General features: G+C 58.7%; 1 protein-coding gene across 2 annotated transcripts in view; it reads right to left on the bottom strand.

Moving 5' to 3' along the window:
• The window catches only part of Casz1 (castor zinc finger 1), a gene marked incomplete at its 5' end in the record, with an annotated part of 52597 nt that extends 33849 nt beyond the window's left edge, over positions 1-18748 (bottom strand). For both annotated transcript variants that reach the window (XM_013504268.1, XM_013504270.1), the window contains 1 exon segment: positions 18710-18748. In XM_013504268.1, the coding sequence (XP_013359722.1) occupies positions 18710-18748 (39 nt within the window).
• Between the last annotated feature and the right edge of the window lie 45 nt (positions 18749-18793).

Raw genomic sequence — 18793 nt, 5'->3', positions numbered from 1 at the left:
CGGGGTCGGCATCCCTCCCCACTCTGCCACTGCGAGACAGTGACCAGCCTTTTGTGACCGCACTTGGGCACCTCGGCTTTGGCAACTTCCAAATAAATCAACACCAGAGATACGGCCCCCTCTAAAAGCTCGGCCCTTCAAGCAGGTCTCCTTTGCCTGGGCCTCGGGGTCATCATCTGTGACACTGCGGAAGGGCTGACGCGGTGACACGTCTGGCACAGAGCTGAGAGGCACGGGGTCCTGCCACCGCTTGATGGTGACACGGGCAGAGTCCCTCTCCGGGTAACTGGGGGGAAAACGAGGTGTAGAGTTTGGGCTCGCGCGGCCCTGCCTGCTTCTGCCCTGGGATCAGAACTACCAGGTGCCTGCTGCTTCTCTGTCCCCTGGAGCCCAGCCTTCCCCTGGGCCCTCACCTGCCTGGCCGTCTGGGGCTGGGTCTCCCCACTCAGAAGCCCTGGGTCTCCTTCCCGGTGGGCAGCTTGGGAAGGCCCTGGGCTTGCTGGACCCTCTGCTGTGGTCAGCGGCCAGAGAGCAACCTTGGCGAGGCCAGGCCGCTCCAAGCCCTCAGTGAGTATGAGGGGAGCGCCCACCCCTCCTCCTGCTCTGTGCTCAGACCCCCCAACTGTCATTAAAATAACAAGTTTCTGTTACAATCTAAACATTCCCACATCGCATAAAGGGTTATATTACACCCGAGTCACTCCCGGCCCGTGTTTGCACAGAAAAGCTCACGGCAGGTCCCCCCTCCTGACGAAGTGACTTATTAAAGTTTAAACAGTAATTAACAGAACAATAAAAATAAAGGGATGTTTGGGGAGTCATAGCGCACACAGGGTTTTTGGCAGTGCCAGCAGTTTTTCAGTGCCCTGCGCTGGCAGCAAAATGCGACTGTGAAGCCAGAGGGGACGGAGGACGGGCCAGGGTTTGGTCAGGGAGGCTTGCGGCCTGGAGGGCAAGAAACCAAGCCCAGACTGGTGGGAAGGGGTCCGGGGCAGCAGGGTAGGACGGTGCGAGCAGGAGAGGTCTGACGGCAGAGAACCCTGCCGACTGGGGCAGGCTTCAAGAGCCTAGCCTGGCCCAGGCCCTTCTGGGGGCCCAGGGCCTCGGTCACATCCGGCCAACTGCAGCACGGACCCGGCTGGAGGAGGTGTCAGGTGCCCGGCACCAAGGATGACAAGACCTTGCAGTTAATGATTCCTGAGCGGGACCCCTGCCCTCTGCACTTCTCTTCCAGTCCAGCTCCTGTGGCCAAGCACCCCAAGAACTCTCCCAAGCCACTGGCCCTTATTATGCACGAGTAAGAGCTCCAGGGCAAGGCTTTCCTGTCCCAGCTCTCTGGGACACGGGGCCCAGCCAGCTAACTCCTGCCAGGGCCCACATATCAGGAGAGATCACCCAGCCTGCCGGGCCAGGTGACCCACCGCCCTGGGGAAGTCCTTTTCCCCCAAGGTTTGCAGGGAGTGGAGGCTGAGGGCTGGACAAGATCAGAGCACCAGTTATCCCGGCCTCGCCTTTTCTCCCACCACAGCCTCCGCCCCAGAGGCGCAGACCTGGCTCTGAGGGAAGGCAGAGGGACAAGTCGGGGAGGGAGGGCTGTGGGGAGAGGAGTCAGCACGCGCCGCGGGTTTCCTCACAGCACTGGGGCCAGGCGGAAAGGACAGCAGGAACCCTTGCGCGTGTGCGCGTGAGGGTCTGGTGGTCGGCTGGCTGTTTCATTAATCTGTGGGTGAGGCAGGGAAACCCCTGGCGGGGGGAGCTACCAGGTGTTATGGCAGGAGTGAAGACGGACTCACACTGGCCAGGGGACAGGCATCAAGGGACTGATGGGCTAAACCTTGGCCTCTAGGCCCCAAGTTGCCTCTCATGTCTTCCCTCCTGGACTCCCGGGGACCCCACTGTTGTAGGGCCTTTTGGGGCGGGGCTGTGCTCCCAGAGCTGTCCCCTGACCCGTAACCCCAGTGCCCGCTGTCAGTCCTGCTGCCATGCCTGTTCTCCAAGGACGGCCACTGCGCAGAGTTCTCTCCTCACCACACAGCATTGGTTCCAAAGAGTGGATTTTCAGTACAGCAGCCTCAACCCGGGTTCTCCTCACTAGGGCAAGGAGGGGCCTCACACACCAGCAGCCCTGAACAAAGACGTCTCATGCGCTGCGGCTCCTCCGTCCCCTCCGTGCCTCAGTGTGCCAGCCTGCCCAGGCCCGCCTCCGAGCCCTTCTGCAGGAGTCTCCTCCACCTCCGCCCACCACCACGAGCCCTGGACTAGCACCCAGCTCAGATCCAGCCCCTTTCCCAGGGTGGGCGGCCCACTGGGCCCTGGTGGAGGCCCCAGGCTGGTCCCTTCCTGTCCCAGTGGCACAGGCTGGTGGGAGACGCTGAGACCCATGGGTGGATGTGCCGGGCTGCGGCCCGAGGCTTTTCCTAACCTCTGGTCTCCTGGGATGTGGGCCCTGAACAGCTGGTGGGCACAAAGGGCAGAGATTCTCTCTTGTGAAGCCCATGATGCCCAACCATTCTACCCCCTCTTGCCAAGGCCCCCATGGGCTCAGGCAGCAGGGGCGTGCAGGGTCCCAAAGACCTTTGTGGCCCTGCGCTAGAGGAACTGAGTCCTGAGGACCTGGAGGAGAACGGGCCGCTTTCTCCCCTCTTTCCGGGCAGAGCTGTTCAGGGCTTCATCTCTACCCACCAGGTTGAGTGACTCACGGCTGGGGGAGAGTGGAGGTCGAGGCACAGCGCTCAAGCAGGGCGCAGGCAACGCTTCCCCAGCCTCCAGTGGCCGTGCTCAGCATCGAGGCTGGAAGCAACAACAGGAGCTCATACTCCCTCTCCCTGGCTGCTGCGCAGGAGGCGGACTGAGTCACCGCCCGCCCCAGAGCCCGCTGGGGGTGGGGAGTGCCCTGAGGGCTGCAGGAAGAACTGGTGGAAGGGGAGGCAAAGGGCGCTGGGGGAACCTAGTTGGGCAGGTGGGGACAGAGGCCTTCTCATGGACATGTGCTACGGTGGGCAAATGGGGAGCTGGCTGCTCAGTCTAACCTTGTTTCTAGAACACACAGCCTCTCCCCGTGCCAGGGGCAGCCAGGGAACTCCGGCTCCCAGAGCAGCACGCACGCAGGAGGCAGCAGTACAGGGCACAGGCTGTCCTAGATCGGCACAAGGCTTCGAAACTGAAAGGGAAGCATGCCCTGAGAAGGGGAGAGATTTGGTGAAAGCCTAGGTCACTCACTGCTGAGGACCATGCAGATCCAGAGACCCACTTCCCACTGAGTGCTCGAACACCCAGCAAATCCAACTGCAATATACTGTGGGTTAAAGGGGAACTCTATAATTCTAGAACTTGAGAGGCTGAGGCAGGAGGATCACGAGTTTGAGTCTGGCCTGGACAACCTAGTGACTTAACAAGAACCTGTCTCTAAATAAAAATAGAAAAGAGCGGGGGATGTAGTTCAAGGCAAGGGCCTTGGGTTCAATTCCCAGTACCAAAAAAAAAAAGCGTGTGTGTGACTTTCTGCAGCCTCGAAAACTGACTGCTCCAGAGCCTGTAGGCCCCAAACATCCCAAAGACTTCTGCTAGAGAGGACTTGGCCCCACCCTGGCACTCCTGGGAAAACACCTCAATCTCTGAACCAGAGCCTCTGGACTGCAGGGCTAGGGGGTCAGGCTCTCTGGTTACCAAGGGACGTACAAGTGCTTCGCCCATGGCAGTGCGTCAGCGTGGCACAGGGGTAGGGGCGCTCTCCGGCAGGGACCAAGACCCCCCCGACATTGTGAGCTGTGCTGTGAAAAGGAATCACGCAAGCTCCATTCTGGGATTCGGGCAAAAGAGGGACAGAGAGGCCCAGGACAGCTAGAAGAGGAGGGAGGGAGGGCAGCAGGTGGCAGAGGGTGCTGCGGATGACACGCCACCTGCCCTCCCTACAGCCCATCTCCTCAATCCCCTGGCTGAGGCCGACGACGAGGACATGAGGGGACTAATTTAGGAGTATTTTTAAAACTGTGGCCCTGGTGAGGGGTTTAGCAGTTGTCAGCCATCTGGAATAAGGAATTACAATCACCTCCCTAATCCTATATTCCCTAAACCCTAAAGCTGGTTACAGTGGGAGGAAGAGGCAGCAGGTGGGTGGGGGTGGGGTCTGTTCCAGAAAGGGGCAAAGCCCAGGGAGGTGCCACGCCACCCGTGGGTCCCTGCTGGAGGGTGCCCAGGCCTGGGAGGCAGGCTGCAGCGCCCGACGTGCTCGGAGCCCACTCAGCTCCCCCACCCGCTCACGCACGCTCACTCCCCAGGCCGCACCGGCTCGCACAGGGGCCGTCAGGTAAATTAGATCTGAAAGCTGACAATTTCTGACCATATTTCCTTGATTATTTCAAACAAATGCACAGCAGCCGCTGTAAGGAGATTAAAGTGACATAAACGTCCCGAGTGGGAGGGGGGAGGGCAGAGGATTCAGGTCACCCCCATCCGTCCCCCGCCTGACAGACGCTATATCGCTATCCAATCCAATAAAAAATCCCCCCCTTTTGCTTTAATTAATTTTACAGCTAGCTTGCTTAATTACTTTCAATCAAAATCCTCCTGCCATCACAAAATTAGAGATGGTTGAGCTCCATTAGCCTAAATTCTTCATTTCCATATAGAAAAGAGGCTGTCTGCAGAGCCAGCCCAGGCCCCTGGCAGGACAGACGCCCGTCTGCCCGCCTGCTGCCAGCCAGCCCGCTCCTGGCTTCCGTGCGCTGGCCAGCTCTGGCCTATGCGTTCCTCCTCACTCCTCCACCGCGGCACCCTGGGCTGAGAAGAGTTGGGGTGTCCATGGGACCCGCTCCCCTCTGTGCCCCAACCCTTGCCCAGGATTCATGCAGGGGTGGCAGAGCAGGGCTGGAGCAGGGCCAGCTGCTTCTGGCAAAAAGAATGTCAGATCCCGGGGTCTCCCCTTCCGGCTAAGGGCCTGGTGCTCTGGCTGCCAACCCAGGGCAGACTGCTCACCTGGGCCCTCTGCCCTGGTTCTCCTCAGGAAGCAGAGCTCCTGGCAGGGCAGGGACACCTCCAGCCTTGGATTTGGGCCCGGTTAGAATAGACCCTGGAACCAACGTCACCCAGGGTTCCCCCTGCTGATTCCTAGTCATTGTCAGAGCAACTCTGGGGCCAGCTGTCCTGATGGTGCTACAAGACAAGGCAGTAGCCCCCACAGACTCTGGCGTTCCCTGGGGCCCCACGTGAGCCCTCCCCCCGCAGCCCTGGTTCCCAGCCTGCGACAGCTGCTCCACCACCCCCATCCTGGGTCGGGTGGGTGGTGGGCCTGGGCTCTGTCCACATCCTGTGCCTGCACTGGCTCCCTTCTCCTCCCCTCCACCTGCCTTATCCTCACAGCCCCCAAGCCCAACTCCGGAAGCTCCACTTCAGGTTTTCCATGCCACAGCCCCAAGTGTCACCACAGGGTCCAGCCCAACCTGGGCTCCAGCTGATTAAGGATCTGCAACAGGATGTAGGGATTACAGTAAAACCTGGCTCCGGATCTGCAGGGGCAGCAGGCCAAGTCCTGGCCCGGAGACTACCCTCCTGGCCCCTTTCCTCCCACGCTGCCCCCGACACACACCCAGCTGCCAAGCGAGGGAGGAAGGTTGAGCCTCTCAACCCCTCACAGGGGATGGCTGGACTATGGGAAGTGGGTGACAAGGGTGGCACCAAGGAACCCAGGTCAAGTTTGGCAAGGCTGGGGTGGGACGGGGAAGGGGAGTGGTGGGGGTCTCCTCTGGACCCTTTACATGGCTCGTGGGACTGGAAGCCAACCTGGTCCCTGTCAGGGCACCCATGTGCAGGCAGGGTGATCCCTGAGCAAGCACGGGCTAAGACCCTGCAGGCAGCAGGCCTCGCGGCTGCCCCATACCTATGGCTGAAAGGTGCTGGGGCGTGAGGCCAGCTTGGGGTGTACAAGAGGCTGAACTTGGCTCTTCAGGGCATCTTCCTGGGCACCAAAGGCCCAAGGGTCGGTGTGCAGGCTCGTCGCGGGTCCTACTCTAAGGGTTTACTCAGCCCTTCTCCTCCAGGCTTGGTGGTTTCTCAATTATATTTTCAACCCCGACTGGCACTGTGCCCTTTGGCCTAAGGGATGCTAGGATCAGGGTCTGAGGATTCAAGGAGCTTGGCTTGGCATCTATGGAGAGGAACCAAGGCTTCCGCTGGGAGTGCAGAGGGCAGGCGAAGGAGGTACAGGGAAGCCCCAGGTCCACCCCTGCTGAGCCTTGAAGTCAGCAGGTAAGGAAGGTGAAGAGGCAGAGGCAAAGACTCTGGCTCCCCCGCCTCCTGCTCTTCTCGCGCCTGCCCTCACAGGCCTGAACCCCCTCATCACATGCGTAAGTCATGCAGGAAAGGCACTGGCAGCCCTGGTCCATGCCACGTACTGAGTCCCCCTTTACCCCAGCCACGCTGAGCTGGGTGGAGGTGGAAGGGTGAATAGAAAGGGAGTTTGGGGTCAGTTACCAGAGATCAAAGCCCACATCTGCTGCAGGTGGCACAGCCCCGACTACTGTAGGCCAGGCGGAGCCTGTGGGCAGCACCTGCCTCTCTCTGGCCCTTCAGCACACTATCCCCAGGGGGAAATGGCTCCGAAAACTCAGAGCCTGGCTACCCTCCTCCTATGCATGCTTCAGGGGCCCCAGCTGTGACATCACTTCCTCTGGGAAATCCTGGGGATCGCCCCTTCCCTCTGCCCTCTCACTGCGCTCTGCTCCCTGCTGTGGCTCTCCTGTAGTGACTGATCATCCCCGCGCTGCACTAGACCGCAAGATCCATGCAACAGGACCACCATTCAGCGCGGTGTCTGGCCCAATAAATATTTACTGAAGGAATACAGAAAACTAAGTGCTTCTCAAGTTCACTAGGGCAGTGCTGGGGCCCAGGGCGTGGCTTGACTTCTGCACCAAACCCCGCGGAGCTCTCGGAAGCTTTTCTGTCTGCCAGAGTGGGGACTCCCTGGGTGGGACCGAGCTGAACCCTCCCATGGGTCTCCTGCCCTCTTGAGCCCCAGGCTCACCTCCAAATGCCCTTCGCAGGGCTCTGCCTGGAGAACAAAGGAGGCCCCAGTTGTTCCAACATTTCTCTGTGAGAGGGACAACTGTTGCCGGCCAGTCCCTTTCTGAACAAATCCAGCAACTGTTTGCAGTGAAGTGCAACTCTCTCCCTCCTCCTCCTCCTGTCCTTGTCCCAAAAAGGAGAAAAGGGATTGAAAAAAAAGATGGGGGAAAAAATCCCATACCAAGCCCCACAACCTCCCTACACCCGCTCTCAAGTCTGTCTGGGAATGCTATGAGGACAGAGGGCACAGGGACAGCCACCTGCTGTCCCAGACAACTGGGACAGCCGCTGTGAGGGGAGAGGCTGTGAGATCAGGACCCAGAAAAAGGAGGTGAGAGAGTGAAGCACGCAGGGGAGCGGGGAGCCGGAGGGACGCAGTGCAAGATCAAACAGAAGGGAGGCGGAGGGCAGTGTCCGGCAGGTCCTGCAGGTGCAGAGGGGTCGGAGGACCAGGGGAGCAATCGGAGGGCCGGAAAGGACCCTGGAGGCCAGGCGGGCTACGTCGAGGGGCAGAGGGAGGTGAAGTGGGGGAGAGAAGTTGACTGGGGAAGAGGGAGCGAGGTCTATTAAAACCCTCTCAGTGCATAACACAAAATGTCAGGGTTTATAGCTTCATTCTTGGCTTTGCCGGGACTGAGAACCCTGAACAGAAATGTCACCGCTTGTCATGTTTAATCACCTGCTGTTTGTTAACACCTTCCCTGCAAGGAGCCTGTCTCAATCTGCCCCTGGGCCCCCAGGGACCCGGAAACAGAAAACATCCCAGGCGCCTTACCTGGGCTTGAGGCCTTGCCCAGGGTTCCCAAGGGAGGAGCAACTCCTGCTCAGTGCCTCTGAGGGCCTCCCAACATGAGCCTTCCCATCAGGGAAAGGGGCCTGATACGGTCTCAGGCAGGGTGGTGACCTGGCCAGTGTGCGAGGGGATGGTTGGCAGGCTGAGGTGGGTGCTCCTAGGCTGGCTGTCGATTTCCTGCCCTATCTGTCCGTCTGTCTTTCCCACCCATTCCCCTGGTCCCAAGTAGAGGATACATAAAGGACGGCCTGCTCAGATCCCTGCAGCCTGGAATCCACCAATCTGCTTGAACAGCAACTGCCATGTAACGTCTACTGTTCAAAGCCACCCCCTCCCCACTGCGATCTGGATCACACCATCTGTGGTTCTGGCTTGGCTTCCTCCCTGAGCATGCTTTCCTGGGATGTTTAGACTAGGAATTCTCAGCCCTCCTGCTCCGTAACTCCTTCCTCTGGGCTGGGGGTCGGTGTGGGACGGAAGGGGGATAGGCCACTATTGCACCACAATGCCCCCCAAGAACGCCAAGCTGCTCTCCACCCCAAAAGCACAGCCTGCTCCACTCCAGGTACGAAGCTGGTCCTCTCTCAGACTCCACCCAAGCAAAGCCCAGGCAACTCAGTACACCCCCACACTACGGCCCCGCTCTGGGACAGCTGTCTGCAAAGCAGCAAGTGGATCGTGGAGGTTCCAAGGCAGTGCTGCTACTTATAGCGGCAAGGGAGGCCAGCGGGGATCTCCGCTCCTGCGCTAACCAAAGCAACCTCCCAGGAAACCAAGGGGGCTGTCCCCAGCTTCCCTTTCCGCAAAGTCTCTGCTTCACAGAAACACCGCACACACATGCACCCACTAGAAGGCCTGCTCACTTAGACTTCCTGAGGGCCTTTCGTCCAGCCTGTTCACTCTTCTTCATCAGGGGGTCAGAGGGCCCAACCCCTGCAGACAGGGGAGCGCCCTTTTCTGGGGAGATGAGGAGACTTTCCTGCAGAAAAGCTCTGAATGCGCATACATCAACCACTATGCTGCATGAGAGGGCCAGGGTATGACCATGGAGGACAGGTGGGACATACATGGGGCCCACAGACGTTCAGGGTGTGGGCCAGGCAGCACAGTACATATGCAGGGTCAGAAGCCAGGCATCCTCCACTCAACCTTGCCATATGGTACCGTCCTCGGGGAAGCCTGTTTGCTCGTTGGAAGGAAGTCCCACACTGTGTCTGTCTCCTGGCATTTGGGTACAAACCAGGCAGTGTCTCTGGGCCTCCTGTTTCCCCACCTGTGTTTCTGGTTGTTTGTTTGCAGTGCTTTGGTGGAAAGGGGTTAGTGTTGAACCCAGGGTCTCATGCACGCTAGGCAAGCACTCTCCCACTGGGTTGCTGCACCTCCAGCTCTCCCACTGTGAACCGGGACAATTCCCGTCTTTCTCCAAAGGCACTAATGAGGAGAGACGGGATGTTAGGTGTGCCGTTCACTGACATTCATGGAAGGAAAGTGCTAGGTACACTCAGAGGGGAGGGGTTGTGTCGTCCACTTGTCTCCAGAGGCCTGCCTGCAGTGATCCAGCGCTCAGTATTAAGGAGATGGAGTCGCAGCTGCAGGCCCTTTTCCAAGCCCATCAGGTCTGCAGGCGCTGCACCACCATGCGGGAGGAGAGGGGCACACGCATGGCCACACACCTAGGACACAGCACCCAGCTGAACAGAGCAGCCTACAGAAAAGCCTTGGTGTTCATGAGCAAGGCAGACCCAGCTGGCCAGGACATGTTCAGTTCCCAAGGTGCCTGTGCTCTCCAGGGCCCAGAGAGAGTGGCCATGTCCAGCAGCCCACCGCCCAGCCTCCAAACAGGGCTGATCAATGGTCCCAGTTTGCTCAGGACAGAGAGGATTCACAGGATGTGGCTATTTCCAGTTCTGGGCAAGCTGGGGTGCCTGGTCACCCTACTTCGAGGTCACCAGACTGCTGACAACACAGTTGTAACCGGTGGAGGCTACGCACAGTCCCTGTTCCGGAAGTCCCTCCTTCTCGGGGAACTGATGACTAGGGGCCTTCTCAGGCCCCTGGGAGGTCAGACCTGAGCCTCTCCCACTGGGGGTTTTGAAAGCTGGTTCCTGTCTCCAGGGGGACTGTGAGCACACTAGGCACGTGTCCTCTTCCCTGAGCAGGCCTTGGTGGTGCCCCAGAGGGACTCCGAAGAGCAGCCTGGCCTGCGGTGCTGTAGTGTCCTGATCTAGAGCTGGTGGGCCTGAGACACTGTATTTATCAGATGAGCATGGCCTCCCAGCCGGCCCCTCTGCTGTAATCCTTTCATTAATTTACTATTAGATGAGAAATTACTCCTCACCCAGGAATATAAGTTTTCATCTTATTTTAAGTTGGATTCTTAAAGCAATTACCAAGGCATCTGGCGATGACTTCACCACGGGGCTGGGCCTGGAGGGGAGAAGGGCGGCCCTGAAGCTGCACAGGCCCCACTCCTGGGGGAACTGGGAGGACTGGGAGCCCCCCGCTCCTGTCCTGGGCTGGGGCCGGCAGCGGGCACGCAGCGATCTCTGAAACTTGCTGTTTGTGGGGAAGCTCCCTCCAGCACCACCTGCCCCCTGAACCCGATGGTGACAGTTGCCGAAAGCCTCAGCAGTTGGTACCGAGGGAACATTTTCTATTTTTAATTGTTTGATCGGAATATTAACTCAGCTAGGCCTGCTCCCAAGGCACAGCTCCCAGCCAAAGGGTTTCCCCATTTCCCATACCGTCTCTCTCCCCTCTCGAGTCAGAATCAACTTTGAAATTAATAATCAGAGGCACAGGCCTCCCTGCGTTTGCGGGGATCTCAGTAGGGTGGAGAGTGGGAAAGCCAGCCCCTCACCAGCCTGGAGGAGCCCTGAGCTCTCTGGCCCTGGCCCTCTCCTCTCTCTGAGCAACGGCCCTGGCGCAGCACCCACAGGCAACGCCACTCCAACCCCACCCCACTCTCCCTGGTGCTCCCCTCCAGCCAGTGCTGGCTGGACTCACTGGCCGGCCTGGAGGGCCGGCAGAGGGCTGGACACCCAGGAGGGGCAGGGAGCAACACTGGGAGGTAGGTGCGCCCTGGGCTCAGGGGCTGGGCAGGCGGCTGCCTTTGCACACAGCACTTCATCTTCCACCTGGGAGAACTGGCTACAGCTCCTCGGTGGGCACCACCAGGAGCTCCCGGCTTGCCCACCCACGGGCAAGTCACACAGCGCAACCTGAGCTGTGTGTCACTTGTGCTCGGGACAGGCCCCACTGCTGGGAAGAGCATGCTGGGGGACAAACAACCCTTTCAGCCCCACCTGGCCCCTTCGCAGGAAGGGCCCCCCACCGGGCACAGGAGTGCCCAGCCTCTTGGGCACAGAGCTGCCCCTCCTCTCCCCACACGCCCTGGCCCCTGCCGCTGTGCTCGTCCCTCTCAAGGTCACCGGGCCGTCCTCACCAGGAATATTTACTCATTGGACTGGCCCTGTTAGCAGCACTCACCACAAATATGCTTTCTGATAAAGTTGGCAAAAAAAAAAAAAAAAAAATTCAAGAGCCCAAAACAATGTCAGAAATTATCCCCCACCCCCAGCCATGGGCAGGGGGCAAGGCCTGCAAACAGGTCACACAGCCAGCTGGGGACAGTCTTGGGGGAGCTTTTGTCACTCTCCCTCTCACTTCGCTCCTTCCTGTTTTACCTCCAAGTGCAGCCTGTTGCCCAGGGGACGGAGGGCTGGGGACTGGGACGGCTAAGCCGAGGCCTGGGTCTTGGGGAAAAGTCTTCCTGTGGCCTCTGGAGGACAAGGCCGGGCGGCCTGTACCTCGCCTGCTCCCTGGGCCGTCTCACCTCACTGCGCCCCCTCCCCCGCCCCGTCCTCCCTCTGTGCACATGGGCTTTAATGTTTTTATTACCTGTTTGACTCGCTGCCTTATTGCTTCTCCCCTTAATGGGGCCGTAACCGTGGAAACGAGGAATAAACGGCCACCAGAAAATGAGATGATTAAACAGGTCACCCTGGCAAAACAAACTCAGCCAAGGAACCTCTGGGGGTGGGGAGGGCAGGCTCCCCTCCCTCGCCCAGGGACAGAAAGCCTGCACCAAGGTGAGACCACAGGTCCCGTCCCCGTGAGGGTTGGGGCAGATATGGTGGGGCGCCCCCTGCTGGGCAGCAGCGCTCCTCAGCCATCCTCCTTTGGTTGACCAGGGCCCCTGGCTTGCAGTGGCCATGACTCTTGGGCTGCAGGGAGGGAGGCTCTAGTCAGGGGGAGGTAAGGATCACAGCCAGGGAGAAGATGCGCTTCCAGCGACACAAACTTCGCCCAGCCTCTCCCTGCCAACCTCCTGGCCACTACTGCCTTTTCATTGCACTGGGGTCCCTGGCCTGAAGCTCCACCGGGCTCCTCTGGTCTCCTATGTTCATCCCGCAAGGTCCCTCCTAGCGGCCTCTTGGTTCAAGACAGCCCTATAAGAAAAGCTTAACTCGGGAAGGTTCCCCTTGGGAATCTTTGGTCTTCGGGACCACAAAATGGATCTATTTTCTCTTTCCCCAGTCGCTGTCTCCCACACAGCCAGACAGTGCCCTCACCTCAAACCAGGAGGCAACAAGAGCGGGTCTGCCTGGCCGCAGGAGAGGGTCCCAGCAGCCCCAGAGGGCTCAGAGGGCAGAGGACAGGTCCACGGACATCCTACAGATCCACAGCCCACTCAAGAGCATCCCAAGCCCGCTCTGGGCCGGGGATCCGAGGCCCTGGCAGGCTGGGCTGGGCCTCAGTGCATGTCCCAGGCCTCCTTCCAGGCCTCCCTGCCCACGCTGGGTCTACCAGTTGGAGGCGTCCTCCCTGGAAGGACAGACATGCTACGGAGGAGGAGGCCCTCTGCCAGGCGGTGGGGAGGCACAGAGGAGGTGGCGATGGGCCAGGGAGGAAGCAGACGAGAGGCTCAGACCACACTGGTCCTGCCCTCCTGTCCACCAGAGTGTAGCCTGACCCACACTCCAAGCCCTCCCTTTTCACATGTCATGGTCACTGCTAGAAGCTGCTCTGGGGCCCCCAGTCCAACCACGTGATGCCTACCTTTGTCCTTATGTCCCCTCGCCCCCTTCACATCAACCCTGACCTCAGTCCCATTTCTTCCTGTAAACCAGGCCTAGAAAGCTCTTGAGGAGCTAAAACCCAGGTCCCAAGGGGATAGCCAGCATTTCCTGCCTCGCTCCTTCTGCCCCACTCAGAAGCTGGGCAGGCACTTGGGGAAGAGGCACATCCATCAATCAATCGCACCAGCACTTAGGCGGGAAGGCATGAGTCTCAGCTCTGTACCAAGCACTGGGAGGAGACGTCCACACAGCGGCTAATGGTCCTAACTAATGGTCACCATTAGGAGCAGCAACAGCGGAAAACAAACAAGGTCCTGGCCCCGGCCTTGGCCTTGGCCTCCTGAGGTCGGGGCACATGAGTGTGAGTGCTGTCCCGGCACACCACTGTCACGGGTAGAGCCAGGCCTGCAGAGACGCAGGCCCCTAGCCAGCCACTTATCTCTTATCTCTTCCCAGGGCCAACTGGGTGTGAGGCTGGCAAGGTGGGAGGGCAGGAAAGGTGAATAGGAAGGGCCTGCCTGCGGGAGCAGGGCAGCCTGGTCAAAAAGGCAGAAAAATGTGGTTGCACAATGAGAAGCAGGAGCTGCTCCGAGAGGGGTGAGGACGAGGACTGGAGAGGCTTGGTGGAGGCGGGATGGCGGATGGTGGAGGGGACGGCGGTAAGGTCACTCCTTCACAAATCGCCCGGGTCCCAGCTCGCCTCTGCTGGGGAGGCCTGCAAACCTGGAGGTCGGGGCCAGGTCGCCTGTGTTTTGGTGCCTCCCCCACCAGCGCTCCCCAGAGGCTGCTGACCTGTAGGCTGACCAACCTGTCCGGGAGCTCTTCCCCTACTGGCCCGTGTGTCCCAAGAGCCTGAGGTGTGAGGTGCCGATCACCAGGCCGCCGCCTTCTGAAGCCACCCCAGTGAGGCAATCCTTCCTCCTTCCACACAGGCCGACGGCCTCCCTCTTCCTCAACCCCTTCCTACTCTTGCTGGACCCTGGCTCCGCTCCCCGAGAGCTGCTGTTTGCCTTGGGACTACAGAGCAACCTCCTTCGCTCTCTGAAGATGAGGACCAGGAGTAGGAAAAGGACGAGGAGGAGGAGGAGGAGGCAGCAGTGGGGCGGTGGTGGCGGCGGCCAGAGTGGTCAAGGTTTAAAAGTCAGCACTGGGAGGGCAGAGGCACATGACAACCCTTGGGGCTTGGGGCTGGCAGCGCCCCTTCTAAGAGCAGCAGGCCAGCCTGAGACAGCTGGCAGAGGGTGGGGACGCCCCTGGCAGGGTCCAAGGAGAAGAGCACTCAGGGCCAACAGCCTTGCCGAGCCCCGCCCAGTCCCCTGCCCGGGCAGTGGGCAGGGACTTGAGCCAGGGGCAACAGCTTTAATGAGGAGATGTTGCTGCCGTGACTCAGCCCTCCAAAGGTGCCTCCATTTATTTTATTTTTCCATCATAAAAACCCAAGCTGCAACTCAGCCAGATTCCCTGGCTGTGGGGGCAGGGAGGATCAGCAGTGCCGCGGAGGGCTGGGAGAGGCTGATCTGGCTTCCAACCCCTGTGCCTCTCTTGGGGAGGAGAGTTGGTGGGTCCTCCCGGTTGGTCCCACCCAGGAACAGGGGCCTGGGCCGGGGACTCCCTAGGGACCTTTCCAGACCTGCCTTCTCTGCCCTGCCTTGAGCAGGAGAATGGCTCTCTGGGCCAGCTGTCCTGTGTTTGGACTGTCTTATAACTAGTGTCCAGGCTGGTCAGGGCCAATACCACCTCACAGCCCAGAGCCGCCTACCTCCAACACTTTCTATCACGAAGGCCCCAACGGTGTGCTTCTCGCCCTGTCCACTTGACCCCTCCCCACAAGCTGGCCCCACCGAACAAAACCAAGCTGGGTGCCGGAGAACCAAAGACCTGAAAGGTCATCTGGTTTCTGGTCCTTCCTGGCATCACTGCGCAGTACACAGCCAGGCTGTCCGAGAGGTACCAGGAAACTTGCTACCCGCAAGACGGCCCATTCCATCCTTGGCTCCGGCAGCTCCTTCCTGCCAAGATGGCACCAGAGCACCTACCCCCTCCCGCAGACTGGCAAAACCGGTGCCCAACCTGGCTTCAGGGGCTGGCCCCAGCTTAGACTGGTTAAGTGGGTGTATCTAGCCAAGTACAAGCTAAAGGAAGGAAGATCGAGGGCAATGTACTCTGCCCCAAACCCAGCGCAAAATCCTCTCTCCAGAAACACCACGAGACCTTTCCCAATCCCAGCTATGTGCTAGGTTGACGGCGCCACCAGAGCTAACGAGGTTCTCAGAAGTGTCCACTCTGGGCAAGGCCTGGCCATGAACGAGTGGCTCAGAGAAGTTCTGTGAGTCTGGAGGCCGAGTCTTTTGCTCTCTGGGGTCAGACACCATCTGGGAGAGTTTGCAGTCTTTCTTCTCCCACTCGCTGCAGACCAGGTCCCCTTAACGCCCGTGGCTACTAGGAAATTCCGCTCTCCGGGCCCAGGCTAATGAGCGTAGTACTGCGCTCTCTACCCCATCCTCTCTGCTTCCTCGCCCCCAGTCAAAGCCTGGGCCACTACGCAGTGATGGGAAGGGTCTGCCTACAAAGTAAGAGGGCCCCAGCCTGGAACCCCAACAGGAAAAACAAACAGGCCTAGTCAGAGAGGAACACTGATTCTACCCACGGCGCATCCGGACGACATGGCCTTAGCCACAGTACCGTGTGGGCAGTGCCGCCTCTCTGCAGCTCCCCCTGGGCTCCATGGCTGCCCCTCTGAACTTGCTCTCTTGCCTATTTGCCCCTCTACCCAGCGGAGCCTACCTTGGATCCTCTACTGGACAGCCCCTCCATTCTCCAGCTCCCCCTGAGGGCAGAGGAGCATTACAGGGAGACTTCTCAAAGATCTACTGTTGTTTCACAGCATTTTCACCCTGGCTTCCATTTGTGCTCAGGCCAGGGAATCAGCCTGGCGGGGACCTAATCCTGGGGAGCTTCCCAACCGCGGGATGGATTTACCTGCGTCTGAAAGCTTCCTCCTCTGCCCCCTCCCCGCCCGGCTCCCTCCCCCAGGGAAATCACTCTAAAAGGGCCTAATGGAACTATGTCCTCCTCTCTTCCTCTCTCCTCCCTCCCTCTCTCCCTCCCTCTCTCTCTTTCCTCTTTTTTTTATTAGCATTTGTGGAATTTATTCCCAAACTCTCCTAATCTTCCGTACACAACCATTTGATTTGCATAACCCAACCCCCTCTCATAAAAACTGGCTGCTAGTTTAATTAAAAAATGTAAATTTGCTGTCATCTCGGGGCCTGGTGAATTAGGACGACATCGGCATTTTTTATTGCTAAAGACGTCCAGATTGATCCAGCCCTTGGCTGAACTATGGTAGGGGAGAAGGGGTCCACACGGCCACGGAAGGTCTTGAGGTCCTGCCGTCCCCTCCTGAGAACTCTCTTGCCACTGAGTTACTTATGGCCTAAATGCTTCAGGACTAGATGTGTCAAGGCTGGAGGAGATGTTAACCCATGGTCCAATACTTGTGCCGGCAACTCTTTCGGGTCCCAAAGGCGGCATCTTCAGCCTCACGCTATGCCAGAGCCCATCAGCTAAAGCTCCCTCACTCCCCTCAAAGGAAGAGAGCCTTGCATCCCACCAGCAACAAGCCCTGGCCAGTGATGAGGCTTGTGTCCCTTGCACCTCCCAGAGGCTGAGAGACAGGCTCAGAAGGGATGGGCCCCTCCTTCCTTTTTTTTTTTTTGTGAAGTGAGGAAAAAGTCTTTTTCTTCTGAAGTCCTGAGTTTAAGTGAAACTTCCACGTTCAGAGAAAAGACTGAGATGGTATCGCCAGATAATTCCTCCAGGAAACAGTCACAACTTTGACACCCTGGACCTCCCCTCTCTGAGTGGCCAGAGTCCAGGCCTGGGTCCCACTGGGAGTGTCTGGCTCCAGCTGACCTCTGGGGCCTTTCTGGCTTCTAGGAAAAGTTTCCAGAGCTTGTCCCTGGAGTGCTGGGAGAAGTCTCTCCAACGCTCCAGGAAGTGCCACAGGAGGTTCTGTCACCTGCCCCCTGCCAAGCTATTGGGACACCCCACAGAAGAGCTGTGGAGTAGTGGCCGCACAGCAGCCTGGGAGGGACTGACACGGCAGGAGGATGGGCGCCAGCTCCAGTTGGCACCCAGGTTGGAAGGAGGAGGCCAGGAGGGCCTGCCTTCCAGCTGAGTAATGCCTGGGTCCTATACCCCCGCCCACGAGCAGAGGCTCGCCTCCACAATGGCTGGCCCATCTCTGAGGGCTGCTCCTTGGCTGGGCTGGGTGGGGGCCCCATTTCCGAAGAAAGGGGGTGGGGCCTGAGAGCTCAGCGATGAGACACCTGATTAGAGGTGGGGGCGGGCAGGTTCTCTGTGGGCGTGGAGGGTGGGGAGGGGCAGGGTGGCAGCAGTGGCCTCTGGTCACCTTCACCAGTTTGCCCAGCAGGGGGCGTCTCACCTTCCTGGGCAAAGAGGTCCTGGGGACCTCCACATCCCACGAGTCAAGATCACACCTGTGGAGACAGTCTGAAAACTCTGTGGAACACTCCCTGTCCCACCACACACACACTTGCGAAAGCCAGCCGCCATGCCACTCACCAGTGGCACCTCCTGCCCTCTCAGCCTACTCCCCTTTGACCTCAGAAGGTCAGATGTCAGCTCCTCGGTCCCAAGGGATCCATGAACTTGGGCCTGTCATGAACTACAGGTTTAACAACCCTTAACAGCCACCAATGCCATTTTTCCTTCCATAAATGGAACAGGAGGGTTCAGAGATCAGTCCCAGTGAGTGATTTATCAAGCTGTTTGTTTCTTTTAAGACATTTAGGAAGAAGGGAGCTGCTTCTGAAGACCCAGGATGTCAAGTTCTAGTCAAAAGTTGGTTTCAGTAAGAGAGGCCGGAGGGAGCCGGAAGAGCTGAGGCAGTCCTCACTCCGCTCAGGTTTGGAGCCAGGATGTGCACAGAACTACTGAACAAAATTAGATTAAAACCAGGAAGACACCCAGTTCCCAGGATAAACTCTGCCCTGGGCCAGCGGCTATGGGGAGCCTGACCTGAGTCCCACACCAGGGCCCCCAGACCCAAATACCTAAAGTTAGTCTGGTCCATCAACACCTCCAGGGCGGGGGCTAAAAGGGGGTCCGGGAGAGTCCTGGGCCCCTCACTTTGAACTGATAACAGCAGCCTCAGCCCACAGATTCTCAGGTGAAAAACACTCATTAGCCGTAATAAGCAGCTTGATCATCCGACACAGCCTTGTCCCAAATAAATTAAATTCCTTTGCCTTGAGACAGTCGCCCCGAAACCAGACTAACCACCTTTCCCAACAGGACGCTGCTTTCAAAAACTAAACCACCCCCCACTAAAAAAATAAAAACACACACCCCATTGCCAGGCGCACAGAGATCTTTACAGAGAGAAAAAAAAATGTATATGTATATTTTTTAAAAAACACACAGAGAAAACACGGAGCCACACAAAAACATGGAGAACAAAAACCCCCACAAAAACCCCCTAAATCATCTCCCCGGGTGCCCCCCAGCTCCCTGTCCTCTCGGTTCTTTCACAATGACAAGTATTAAATTAGTCACAGTCACTAAGCAAGTAACAAATAATAACCATCTCGCCATCCAGAGAGCAGGGAGCGCAGGGGCGGCGGCACCGACCCTCGGCCCGGCCGGCACCCTGCTCCGCCGCGAGCTCATTGGACTAAAAATAATAACTTCCGTAAAAGAACCGAAAGAAAAGTGAAAGAGCCTCCCGCGGGTTCCCACCGGCCGGTACCTGCTCCGAGATCCATTCTGCGCTCCTTGGTCCCAAACTCTTCGAGGCACGCCAGGCAGGGAGGCACGGGAGAGAAGAAGAGAC

Source organism: Chinchilla lanigera, unplaced genomic scaffold (genome assembly GCF_000276665.1).
Source record: "Chinchilla lanigera isolate Chin_1 unplaced genomic scaffold, ChiLan1.0 scaffold00085, whole genome shotgun sequence".
Taxonomy (NCBI): Eukaryota; Metazoa; Chordata; class Mammalia; order Rodentia; family Chinchillidae; genus Chinchilla; species Chinchilla lanigera.
Note: the sequence above shows the minus strand (reverse complement) of the source record. Positions and strands in the feature narration are given on the sequence as shown.